General features: G+C 45.4%; 2 protein-coding genes across 2 annotated transcripts; both read left to right on the forward strand.

Annotated features, from left to right (window-relative positions):
• The first annotated feature begins 4746 nt into the window (after nt 1-4746).
• LOC120704607 (transcriptional regulator ATRX homolog) lies at nt 4747-13271 on the forward strand. The gene is made up of 9 exons (XM_039989066.1): nt 4747-5223; nt 5753-5848; nt 5921-6121; nt 6269-6376; nt 6530-6634; nt 6905-7045; nt 7158-7235; nt 7309-9812; nt 9908-13271. The coding sequence occupies exons 2-8, from the start codon at nt 5824-5826 to the stop codon at nt 7377-7379; spliced, it is 729 nt and encodes a 242-aa protein (XP_039845000.1). The 5' UTR covers nt 4747-5223; nt 5753-5823; the 3' UTR covers nt 7380-9812; nt 9908-13271.
• Nucleotides 11573-11995, forward strand: LOC120701843. The gene has a single exon (XM_039985651.1). It carries the CDS (start codon nt 11573-11575, stop codon nt 11993-11995), a length of 423 nt encoding a protein of 140 aa, XP_039841585.1.

The raw sequence follows: 13271 nt of genomic DNA on the forward strand, positions 1-13271 counted from the left end.
ACGATCAACTTGTCTTAACCCAAGCCACCCAAACTTGATCTGCACCCTCACGCCGTACACCTCATGGATGGATCCAGATCTGATGACGCCGCCAACTGTGGTGGCGAAACGAAACTTGAACTCTTGGCCACCGAAGGTGATGGGGAAGTCGCACTCTCTAGGAAGGGTCACCTCAAATTTACCGACCGGAAGGTAAATTTGAGGTGACCCTTCCTAGGGAGTGCGACTTCCCCATAACCTTCGGTGGCCAAGAGTTCAAGTATCGTTTCGCCACCACAGTTGGTGGCGTCATCCGATCTGGATCCATCCATGAGGTGTATGGCGTGAGGGTGCAGATCAAGTTTGGGTGGCTTGGGTTAAGACAAGTTGATCGTGCCGGTGACCGGCTCACACTCCAGGTGCAACAATTCACGCAATCATTTCCGGTCAGCGCCTTTTCAGTGAGCCCAGCGTGCAGCTGAGGCTTTGATTGATCTAAGCACGTGTGGAGTGCGTTTCATTGCACCAATTTTCTATGTCCATGTACTCACAATAAACTTGCATGTTGTTGACGGGGGTAATTTGAGTGATTTTGTAATAAAAGCTGAATTTTATGTCTTGGCCTGTGGACGAAAACTGCATTTAAAAGTTCAAAGTGCATTTGTAATCTTGTGTCTTTTTATTTAACATTCCCGATAGCAGAAACTGCAACTAAGCCAATGTAGCTGCTGGAAATGTAACTAAGTTTAATTGGAGGTGGTACTGGCATAAAAAAATGTATTAGGAGTCCACTCCGGATACACGGCAAACTTCTTCAAATCATGTTGGGAAATTATTCGAGGAGAGCTTGTCGCAGCTCTCAACACCATCCACGACCTGCTCAAATATGTGAATATAGTGTTAATCCCAAAGAAAGATGGCGCGGACAAGATCACCGACTATAGGCCGATCAGCCTCATTTATAGCGTGGCTAAATTATTCGCCAAGATCCTCGCACTACGCTTGGCACTGACAATGACCATCTCCAAAAGCCAGAGTGCATTCATCAAAAGGGCGTAGAATCTACTGCGTACGCAACATGGCAAGGCGCTACCATATAAACAAAACCCCAATGCTCCTTGTCAAGCTGGTCATCTCAAAAGCTTTTGATTCCGTGCGGCGTGGAATTACCTGCTATCCTTAAGGCAGCAAATGGGGTTCCCGTGTCAATGGAGGAATTGGGTGGCTGCGTCCTTCTCCACTGCTACGTCGCAAGACCTGCTCAATAGGGTGACGGGGCCGCAAATCGCTCACGGTCGAGAGCTTCGGCAAGGCGATCCGCTCTCATCGCTTCTCTTTGTCCTCGCCATTGATCCGCTACAATGGCTTCTCAACATGGCCACTGGCACTGGCATTCTCAGCAGGGTGTCAAGGGACAAAACCAGACTACATGTCTCCATGTATGTGGACGACATCGTCATCTTCCTAAAACCGGCAAAGCATGAAGTAGAAGCGCTTAAATCCCTCCTGCATTCTTTTGGGGAAGTAACAGGCGTGAGGAAAAACGTGCACAAAACATCGGTGGTGCCAATTCGCTGCGAGAAGATTGACATCGACGAAGTGTTGGCCGACCGGCTTCCCTACCGTCAGGGCACATTTCCCGATCAAATACCTTAGGCTCCCATTGGCCGTCCGGCGGTTACGAAAAGTCGACTTCCAACCACTAGCGGACAAAGCTGCAGAAAAATTTCAGGCTGGTGAGGCCGCAATGTGATTCAGGCGGGCAAGTAATGCTTACGAAATCCCACGAAATCTGTTCTTTCCTCATAACCCGTCTACCTACTCACAACACTAAGCACTACAAAAGAGGTCTTCAAATCAGTTGATAAGTTTAGAAAAAAGTTCCTATGTGCAGGTGACGCGAACATCTCCGGGGGAAGTGCAAAGTCAACTGGCCGACTGTCGCTTGGCCAATGGAATTGGGGCCGGCCTTTTGGATCTTGAGAAGTTTGTGAGGCCTCCTAGATTGCGGTGGCTTTGGTAGGAATGGATGGCACCAGAAAAACCCTGGGTTAGTTTGGGCACGCCGTGGGACGAGACAGACAAGCTACTTTTTTTCGCAGCATCCACGTAAATCCAAATCGGAAATGGAATCAGAACCTCCTTCTATTACTCAGGCTGGGTGGCAAGCCGTTGGCCCAAAGACATTGCGCCGGATGTCTTTGCTATCTCAAAGCAGAAAAAACATATGCGTGTGGATGCAATCACAGCCAATCAGTGAATTTGGGATATCAACACCAACTCCAACATCACCGTCAACCACATCCAGCAGTTTGTGGAGTTTGGGGCGTCACCCAAAACGTTCGGCTAGACCCTGACTCTGCGGACGCCATTACATGGAGATGGACCGCAACGGGAGAGTACTCCGTGTCCTCGGCCTACTGGGCCCAGTTCGCTGGTTCGATCAAAACAAAGCTCAAACAGCTCATTGGGAAGCCGTGGGCACTGCAAAAATGCAAATTCTTTGTATGGCTAGTGACTATATATGGCCATGCAGCCTGAGCCCGTTAGCTCGGCCCGTTTTTTTGGCCCGGCCCAAGCACGGCCCGGTGACCTACAGGCTCGGGCTGGCACGGCCCGGGGAAGCAGGCCGTGCCTGGACTGCACCCCAGGCACGTGGGCTCCATGCCGGCCCGCTCCCAATGCTACAACTCACCAATGCCCAGCCCACCATTGCTAAAAAAAACAAAGCCCAGCCCACCATCCTTCCATCCTCAATCCGTTCCCCTCCCGTCCCCACCCTCACCCCATCCATCCCCCGCCGCTGCTGCCTCCCATGGCGGACTTCGGCGCCTAGCTCTTGCTCGATAGCCGATAGGGTCACATGGAGATTGTCAACGCTGCCCCCGACGTCGGCGGCAAGGGTGGAGATGCTGTTGCTGGTGGTAGAGGGCCGGAGGCGGAAGGCGGGGACTAGGAGCCGGAGCCGATGCCGACTACGCCGACATGTACAGATTCCTCAACGAGCGGGAGTTGCTGGGCGCGATATAAGGGATCAACAGCGGAGACGATGACTCCATCTCCCATGCCACGAGCCGTCGTTCGACTTCGGCGATGGCGATGCCGAGCTCGACGCAATCTTCCGAAGTGGCGTCGGGTGGGAGCTGCTCTCGATGTCGCTGGGCGAGGATGCGTCGAGGTGCTGCCGGGGCACCTCGCGGGCGCGGCGGCCGGTAGGCGGCGCACGCGGCGGCGGAGCGGCTCCAAGTGGTGGTCCTCTGCGGGGAGGTGGCCGCGCAAGAGGTGGGCCGTGTGCAAGGATGACAGGATGACGCAGGGGTGGTCCGGTGGGCCGTGTGCAAGGACGGGCTTCACGGGCCAGCACGGCACAAAAACATCCCATAGGGCCATGTCTGGGATGAAGGCTAGGCCGGAAGCACGCAGCGGCACAGCCCGTGAGGCACGGCGGCCCGTGACGGCTCGACCACCAGCGGGCTGTGCCGGCCCGACATCGGGCCGGCCCATTGGCTATCTAGAGACCAAGAATAAGTATGGAACTCCGACAGATTGGCGACTAGAGGATGGCCAAGAACATTGTTTGCCCGCTATACCGTCATGCACCAGAAACAGCACACCACCTACTGGTCACATGCAGGTACACGACAAGGTTGTGGAGTCTCGTTAGTGCGTGGATATTACTAGTAAGTGTGAAATATTTCACACTTTAATCATGAGATTACTAATGCCTGAAAATATCAAACTATTATATTTTTCCTGATTTGTAAATGAAAATCCATTATTTCATATATCTGCAGAATCTGGAACCAATCTCTACTTCTCTACTACTAAAAAGGGACTAACGGTGATTTTTTTTTGGTTCCTCCTTCGTTTCGTCCGATGGACCTTCTTTTCGTCCGATGGGCCTTCTCGTTCCGTCATCTCGCCGCTGCCGCGTGCTGCTTTCGAAACTGCCAAATCCCTGCAACGCCTCCGCTTGCCGATCACCCTGCAAATGGGTTGGAAACCAATCTATACCAACACCATCCCATTTTTACGAGAGAAATTATATGAACCCACTCCATCCCAAATCACCACCACCACACACCAATCCAACCCAAACATTTGTGCTCATAATGTAATAACTATTAACCAAACTATGGTTACAACCCAATAAAAACTCGTTTCTCAAAAAAAAATATAGATCTTGTCACACTGTTTTGCACAGAGTAACTGCCAATTATACTAAGTCATCTCAAAAAATTTCAGTCAATTTCGATTAAATTTTATAGTGTGAATGCGATGTTTTAATTCTAGGGTCCGGCTCTTAACATGTGGCCCACATGTAGGTCTAGCCACACTGCATTGCACAAAGTAGCTGTCAGTCATACTGAGTCATCTCCAACAAATTTCGGTCAATTTCGATAAAATTTTATAGTGTAAACGCGAGGTTTTAATTCCAGGGTCCGACTCTTGACATGGAACCCACATGTAGGTCTAGCCACACTGTTTTGCACAGAGTAGCTGCCAGTCATACTGAGTCATCTCCAACAAATTTCGATCAATTTCAATAAAATTTTATAGTATAAACGCGGGATTTTAATTTCAGAGTCCGGTTCTATAAAAAAATTAATTTCAACCCAACCCAATCCAACTCAACCCACCCTATTAACTAATATAATCCATTTCAACTCACCCAAATACACTCCATATTAAAATCCAATTCATTAAACATATTTGAACCCACCCCATTCTCGCCGAAACTGCCGCCTACACATCACCCATCCCATCACCATCGATTGCTTCGATCGCCTCCGCTCTGTCCCGTCCCATCGCCGAAACTGCCGCCTACACAGTGCCCGTCACCCGCCGTCATTTCCTCCGCCGCATCTGCGCCCTACTGTCCGCCGTCCTCCGTCCGCATCCACCACATCCGCCTCCGCCATCATCATCACTTCGGCTACCTCCCCCGCGCTCCAGCCGGCGACAGCACGACGCCGCCAGTGCTCCGGTAGCGTGCATCCCCGAAGGCCCGGACTACCGTCGCGGTCCCCGCACGCCCATCCCCTGCGTTCCAGCCGGCACGCCGCCGCCAGTGCTCCGGTAGCCTGCATCGCCGGCTCGCCGCCGCTCCATCCCGTTCCGTCGCCGAAACTGCGGCCGATCCCAACAAGCCCCTCCCCCGACGCACGTCCCTGCGTACCGCACGCCGCCTTCCTCGACTCCGAAAATAAAGGCACGACGGCTGCCTCCTATCAGTGCCGGCTGGTAAGTCCATACGTAACTCCAAAAAGATGGTGATTTGGACGAAACTCCAAAATGATGGTGATCTGTATCTCTGAATTTAAATACCATATGATGCGTTAGCCCATGATCTGCTTGACAGAATGCACAGGAGATACGTGTGTTGCTTAAGCCTGTCAATGTTTCCATAATTTTCATCACAAGAATTCACTCTTGCGCATGTCTGTCAGTCTGTGCAATGGAAGGCGATGGGTTTTTCTGCAGCACCGAAGTTGATCTATCTAGGTGCCATCCTCTAGCAGATCATTTTTAGTAGAACAGTCTTTGCAAGGGGATCATCATGTGCAGGCTATCAACAATAAACGGGTTGTATTAGCACTGTACTTTTGTACACATCACAGTCAGCATGGTATATAGTACGGTGCTGCAACCAACCAACGATGTATTTATTCGCACTTGTGTTCTGATGGTGCCATGATCGATTGCAAAATTCATCTGTATGGACTGTTAGCTGAGTTCCCACACAAATGTTAATATACTTTACTTGTGCCAGGTCTCAAGTACTTCCATGTCAGCAGCTGATCTGAAGACGTGATTTTGGCTGTCTACAACGTGTGAAATCAGATGGATCCTCTGAACATTACTAAAGGTAGTATTGTTTTCTCTCGATTCATTCCCAACGTTGATGATTCGCTTCACAGTTTCTCTTCTTACTGCACAGAACATGAAAGAGGACCCCATGCTGCCCCAATGACAGATGAGCAAAGGGAGGAGAAGAACAGGAAGAGGCGTGAGGCGTATCACCGTGAAAAAATAAGTGCTCCCTCGATGACAGATGAGCAAAGGGAGGAGAAGAACAGAAAGCGGCGTGAGGCATATAAGAGGAAGAAGAGTCATGCGCTCAACAAGGAAAATGATCAAGGTTTGCACATATTCGAGTTAACCATTGGATTGTTAATCTAATATTGTCCACGCATCTATTTTAAATTACCGTTCCATCTGATTTATTATTTTCTCGGGTCTATATGCAATTTTATCATGGCACAAAACCAACTGTTCGTGTCTGCAGGTTCGGCTTTGCTCAAAGGAGAAAGTGATAAAAATTTTACTCCCTTGAAGTCAGTTGATACAAATATTGAAAGAAACAAGAATAGGCATAACAAGGAAAATGATCCAGGTTTGCACATGTTCGAGTTAATGGTTGGATTGTTAGTGCCCATCTAATATTGTCCATGCTTCTATTTCAAATTATTGTTCCATCTGATATGTTATTTGCTCGGGTCCATATGCAATTTTATCATGGCACAAACCCAACTGTTCGTCTCTGCAGTTTCGGCTTTGCTCGAAGGAGAAAGTGATAAAAGTCTGTCTCCCTTGAAGTCAGTTGATACAATTGAAAGAAACAAAAAGAGGCAAAACAAGAAAAATGATCCAGGTTTGCACATGTTCGAGTTAACGGTTGAATTGTTAATGGCCATCTGATGGACATCTGATATTGTGCACACTTATGTTTTAAATTACTATTTTATCTGATGGACTTTTAATATGCAGTGGTATTTACCACAAGTAATCTTAAAACTAATGTTGATGACGTGTGCGCTGTTTCAGTTGTGGCTGAACATACAACGGCATATATTCATATTTAATTTCCTCGAGTTCATTTGCAATTTTATCATGGCACAAAACCAATTGTCCGTGTATGCAGGTTTGGATTTGCTCAAAGGAGAAAGTGATAAAATATTGACTCCAATGAAGTCATTCGATTCAAATATTGAACGAAATAAGAAGGGGTGTGAAGGTTATCAGAAAAAGAATGATGAAACACAGAGCAAATCAATTTCTACAGGTTTGTGTTAAAGTACACCCATATTTTCACTACTGTTTTTGTTTTCGTAGGTTGTCTAATTAAACAGCCTGATATTTATTCAATTCTCTTTTTTTCATACTGTGCTAATAAGAACCCCTTGCACCCATCATTTGCACTCCAATTGTCGTCGAGCCTCCCACATGTCTACCTTTCAACGATGAAACAGTAGGTAAGAGTGTTTTCCCTATTACAAATTTTGTTTTATTAGAAAGAGACTTGTACTGAGGAACATTCTTAATTAGATGCAAACCCGGTCAACATAGTGAAGCCTATTCTCTCTGACACATGCACAGATGTCCCACCAGGTAGATGATTGCTTAGATTTGAATCATAAGTTTGTTATGTATGATGTGCATATACTTTTTCTTAGTTTTGTACCAAATGTTGTAGATATATTGTGTGTTAGAAAATATACTGGCTTTTTTGTGTTAGAAATCAATGTTTTAGGATGAGTTTAATGCTAAATTGCGTGATGCATGTAAGTATGTCAGATAATTTGAAACGTTTGATGATGTAATAGTAACTTTATATAACTTTATACTTACAGTACTATGCTATCAACCCTCGACCGCATGTGCGGATGCCCCTGGTGTCAGTGTTGAATCTTGTGAAACAAAGGTTTTAACTGATGAACAGCGGGCCCATAGAAATAAGCGCCGTCGTGAATTATATCATGAGAAAAAACAGTCGACGACGCCATTGGACGTAGATCGAAGGGATAGCATAAAGCAACGGAGACGAGAAGCATATCATGCAAAGAAAGAGGCAACCCAAATGTCAATAAATAAGTCCAAGTCTAAGAAGACTTGTGCTCAACTTAGTCAAGAGTACAAGAGAAGACAAAGAGAGTTTCACGAGAACAATCTACATCCAGATTCCATCGCCATGGAAAATCCGCAATTTACACCTCAACTCATCTTGCCCTCTGAAGGTCAACCCACAGTAAGAGCTGAGGATTTGGTTTTTCCAGAGTCAAATTTAACGCCGTTGTACATCCAGACTACATCAGATCAGGTTTCAAAAAAAAACCCACTGCTTGAAAAAAGCATTGAGTTTCCTATCACGCAAAAATTTCGTCGACGCGGAGTTACTGCGGGGGAGAGACAAAACCTATTAGCGCGGCGTAATCTCCTATTTGAGTCAATGATAGGAAGAAATACCATGGGTTCTTCCGATGAAAGTTCCAGTGTAGATGGCGTTCCCACTCAATCTGCCGTCATCAATCACGGTGAATACCACTTATTTCTTACCTAATATGCTGCCATCAACACCAATGTTGCTGATCACTAAAATAATTCATGCTTCTATAGGAAAATCATGCTTAAAATCAGCTCACCACACAACTCCAGGGTCTCAACCATCTGTTGCAAATGCAGGTGATTTTACAACCATCCTTATAGCTTTCTGTAACATGAAAAATTCTTGGTGATATGTTGTTTCAATTTTAATGTAGTATTAAATTCACATTCCCAAGGGATGCAACATTCGAGTAACGAGAAATCACCTGACACCAACCCACATACGAATTCATCATTCGTTGAGGATGGTAAGTTATTCTAAGTTATATTTGATTAACACTCGGCAAACTATTCACTTTGATATGTACTAATTACAAAAAAAAAATTGTAAATCTCTCCAAAACCTAGATGGTGATGAGGATGTTGTATTTGAGGAGGACGAGGAAGAGGATGAGGGTTATCTTTTTACCGGACACGGTATTTGTCCTACATATCTAATATGACCAGTACCAACCTTTGATCATTTAAAAATATTTTATTATCTATTGTATTGAATATAGAAGAAGAAGACGAAATCAATGTGGAAATCAACCTTGACGAGGAAGATAATGGTGTGCCAGATGTGTTGGATCCTTATGACGTGGTCTATGCTAATGTTCCATCTGAAACACATAAGTTAGAGGCGGTGGAGAATTGCGAGCACTGCAATGCTAAGAAGTTTGAGTACGAAACTCCAGGGTTTTGTTGTCGCAGTGGGCAGATACATTTATCCACACCCGACACACCGCCTGAACTTATGAGGTTGTGGACGGCTTCAGATGCTGATGCAAGGCACTTCCATTCTAACATCAGGTTTTTCAACGGTCATTTCTCATTTACTTCGCTATATTGTCACCTTGATCGCATGACCACGAACATGCGTAATGGAGGCATGTATACGTTCCGTGCCCATGGTCAATTTTACCACAATGTATGTTCATTTGGTAAAGAGGAGGGCACTGAGCCAAGACATCTTGAGTTGTATTTCCATGATGATGATCCTTCGCTCGAGCTTCGTTATCGAAGATGTCGAGAGGAATGCCTAAGGAAAGACAAGGAAGTCATCGATAGGTTGGTTGCGATCATGCGGGGCAACCCATACTCTGAGCATTTTAGGACTATGGGTGCAGTTGATGATCTGGAGGATTATCATGTGGAATTGAATCTTGACCAAAGGTTGGACCAACGAACCTACAATGTACCTATCACATCAGAGGTTGCTGCAGTTTGGATAGAGGGTAGCGAGCGTCATTGGCAGTTCGAGCATAGTGTTGTACTCTAAGGGAAGGATAGATCTATTCACGGCATTCGATCGTACCGTGGTTGTTATGATGCTCTGTCATGCCCACTATTCTTTCCTAGGGGTGAGCTTGGGTGGCACAATTGCATCCCAAAGGTGGGAGTCACAGCGGAGCAAGTTAATGCTGCTCGTGAAGTCCGAAAGGCACGTGCAGGCGGCGAGGATCTAGGTACATTGTCAAATGCATATATTTATTGTTTATTTTAATAACTTTTTTATATGATTTAGTAATTACAATAACAACTACATTCTCCATTCGTGCAGGGAGTGCTGGAAATTTATGTGTCTCAGTGCGTGACTACTACTGCTACAAATTTCAAATACGTCCTGGTATTTTCAACCCAATATTTTATGGCAAGCGGTTTTTTCAACAATTTGCCATTGATACATATGTTAAGATTGAAAGCTCTCGATTAGATTACATCCAAAATAATCAGGATAGTCTCAGGGCCGACCTGTACCAGGGTCTTGTCGATAGTTTGAACGCTGGTGAGGGCCGAGCTGATGCTGTTGGAAGACGTACTGTCCTTTCTACAACATTCATTGGAGGTCCTCATGATATGAGGCGTCGATATATGGATGCAATGGCCTTGGTACGCAAGTACGGTAAACCGGATATCTTTCTAACAATGACCTACAATCCTAATTGGGATGAGAATCAGGAATGAACTGTATCCAGGCCAGTTAGCACAAGATCGGCCGGATCTTGTATCCCGTGTGTTCAGGGCGAAGCTGGAGGCTATGAAAATAAAGTTGTTGAAGAATGATATACTTGAAAAGGTTCGGGCGTTCGTGTATGTTGTGGAGTTTCAGAAGAGGGGTCTACCACATGCTCACTTCTTGCTCATAATGAAAAGGAAATGGATGTGCTGAGTTGCCAAACAAGAAGAAATATCCAGAGCTGTACATGATGGTGACTAAGCATATGATGCATGGGCCGTGCGGTGTGCTAAATCCAAATTGTCTGTGTACTAAGGGTCGTTCTTCATGCAAAAATCATTATCCACGTCCATTCGCGGAGTCCACCTCACAGGGTAAAGATTCTTACCCTATATATCGTCGTCGTGACAATGGGTGTAAAGAGAAGGTTCGAGGTTATAAGCTTGACAATCGGTGGGTTGTCCCTTATAACCCACACCTATTGCGTGCATTCAATTGTCACATAAATGTTGAGGCATGTAGCAGCATTAAATCGGTAAACTATTTATTCAAGTATGTATACAAAGGTCATGATCGGGCTTCAATAGCAGTTAGGGAGTCTGGTCAGGAGGATAAATAAGGGAACGTAGATGAGATCAAAGCATACAGAGACGCTCGATGGGTGACCCCTCCAGAGGCGTTGTGGAGGATATATGGTTTTGACCTTAGCAAGAATCATCCCCCGTACAACAACTCCAGCTTCATCTTCCCGACATGCACATGGTGTCATTTCACAATCGTCAAAAGATTGAGCTCGTTGTTAATAAACCAGGTGTTGATGAATCAATGTTTACTTCATATTTTAAAGCAAACGGATTGCACGACTTTGCTCGTAACATATTATATCGTGATTTCCCAGAATTTTTCACATGACAGTCTGATGGTAAATTTTGGCGTCCAAGGAAACGAGCTAACACTGGGCAAGTTGGGAGGATCGTATCAGCTCATCCAGCTGAAGGTGAACGCTTCTATCTCTGGATTCTCCTAAATCATGTGGCTGGAGCAACTTCATATGAAGATTTGAGAACCGTTGATGGCGTTATACAACCTTCTTTCCGTGAAGCTGCGGAGAAAAGAGGGTTGATTGAGGAGGACAGCTCACTTGACGAGTGTCTTTCTGAAGCTGCCTTGTATCAGATGCCATCATCACTATGAAGGCTTTTTGCAACAATATTGGTATTTTGTGAACCGAGTGATGTATTCACACTTTGGCAAAAACACTTGGACGCAATGTCTGAGGATTATCGTCGCAACAATCCATCAGATGCTATTGTTGAGCAGATGGTCCTAATTGATATTAGAAACATGCTACAATCAATGGGGAAGGATATAAAATCATTCCCTCTTCCTGAGATTGATAACACTTATGATGACGCTTGTGGTGTTCCACGAGAGATATTTGAGGAATCAAATATAGAGAGCACCGAGGATGATGTGGACTTATCTGAGTCACTTAACAATGAGCAGAGGGCTGCTTACGATGAGATCTTGTTATCTATTGATTCCAATGACGGCGGGTTGTTTTTTGTGGATGGCCCTAGTGGCACCAGAAAAACATTCTTGTATAGGGCTTTGCTTGCCAAAGTCCACAGTCAGAACAAGATCGCTGTTGCGACTGCTACGTCTGGGGTTACTGCATCCATAATGCATTAATGTCTGGTGGGAGAACAGCGCATTCACGTTTCAAGATTCCACTTACCATTGATAGTGGTGGATATTGTAGTTTCACTAAACAAAGTGGTACAGCTACTCTGCTACACACTGCTTCTTTGATTGTTTTGGATGAGGTTTCTATGATCAAGAAACAAGCAGTGGAGGCGTTGGATAATAGCATAGTGATATAATGGATACGGCGGATTTGCCTTTTGGTGGGAAGACTGTTGTGTTTGGGGGAGATTTTAGGCAGGTTCTACCGGTTGTCAGGAAGGGGTCAAGGGCTCAGATAGTGGATGCTTCGTTACGCAGGTCATACCTTTGGGATTACATGCGCCACCTAAAGCTTGTGCGCAACATGTGAGCGCACAGTGACCATGGTTTGCTGAATATCTTTTGCGCATTGGCAATGGAATAGAGGAGGCCAATGCTGATGGTGAAGTTCGTCTCCCAGACGAAAGTTGCGTGCCATATACTGGAGATGGCAATGATCTTGATAGATTAATCGAATGCATCTTCCCTAACCTTAATGAGAACATGGCAGACAAGGACTACATCACTTCCAGAGCTATTTTGTCCACACGCAATGATTGGGTTGATAGGATTAATATGAAGATGATTGGATCTTTCTAAGGTGGAGAGGTGGAGTATCATAGTTTTGATTCTGCTGTAGATGATCCACACAACTATTATCCATCGGAGTTTCTTAACACCCTTACACCCAATGGATTGCCTCCACATGTGTTAAAGCTAAAGGTAGGTTGTCCAATAATATTGCTTCGGAACATTGATCCTGCAAATGGTTTATGTAATGGTACAAGGTTGGTTGTCCGTGGTTTTCAAAGAAATACTATCGATACTGAAATCGTATTGGGCCAGCATGCTGGAAAACGAGTTTTCCTCCCTCGGATACCCTTGTGCCCCTTTGATGACGAGATGTTCCCGTTTCAATTCAAAAGGAAACAGTTTCTTATCCGGCTCAGTTTTGCCATGACGGCCAACAAGTCACAAGGTCAGACTATTCCTAACGTCGGTGTTTACCTTCTTGACCCCGTGTTCTCACATGGGCAATTGTATGTTGCAATGTCAAGGGCAACTGCTAGAACAAACAACAAGATTCTAGCACTTCCACCTAATGCCACTGAGCTGGAGGAAGTAGCTAAAAAAGAGAAGAAAAATGCTAAAAAGAAGGGTAAGGAGACTATCAATAACAAGAAAGAAAAGAAAAAGATCCCAATATACATTTACGAAGAATATCGTATACAAGGAGGTCCTA

Source organism: Panicum virgatum, chromosome 4K (genome assembly GCF_016808335.1).
Source record: "Panicum virgatum strain AP13 chromosome 4K, P.virgatum_v5, whole genome shotgun sequence".
NCBI classification, from domain to species: domain Eukaryota; kingdom Viridiplantae; phylum Streptophyta; class Magnoliopsida; order Poales; family Poaceae; genus Panicum; species Panicum virgatum.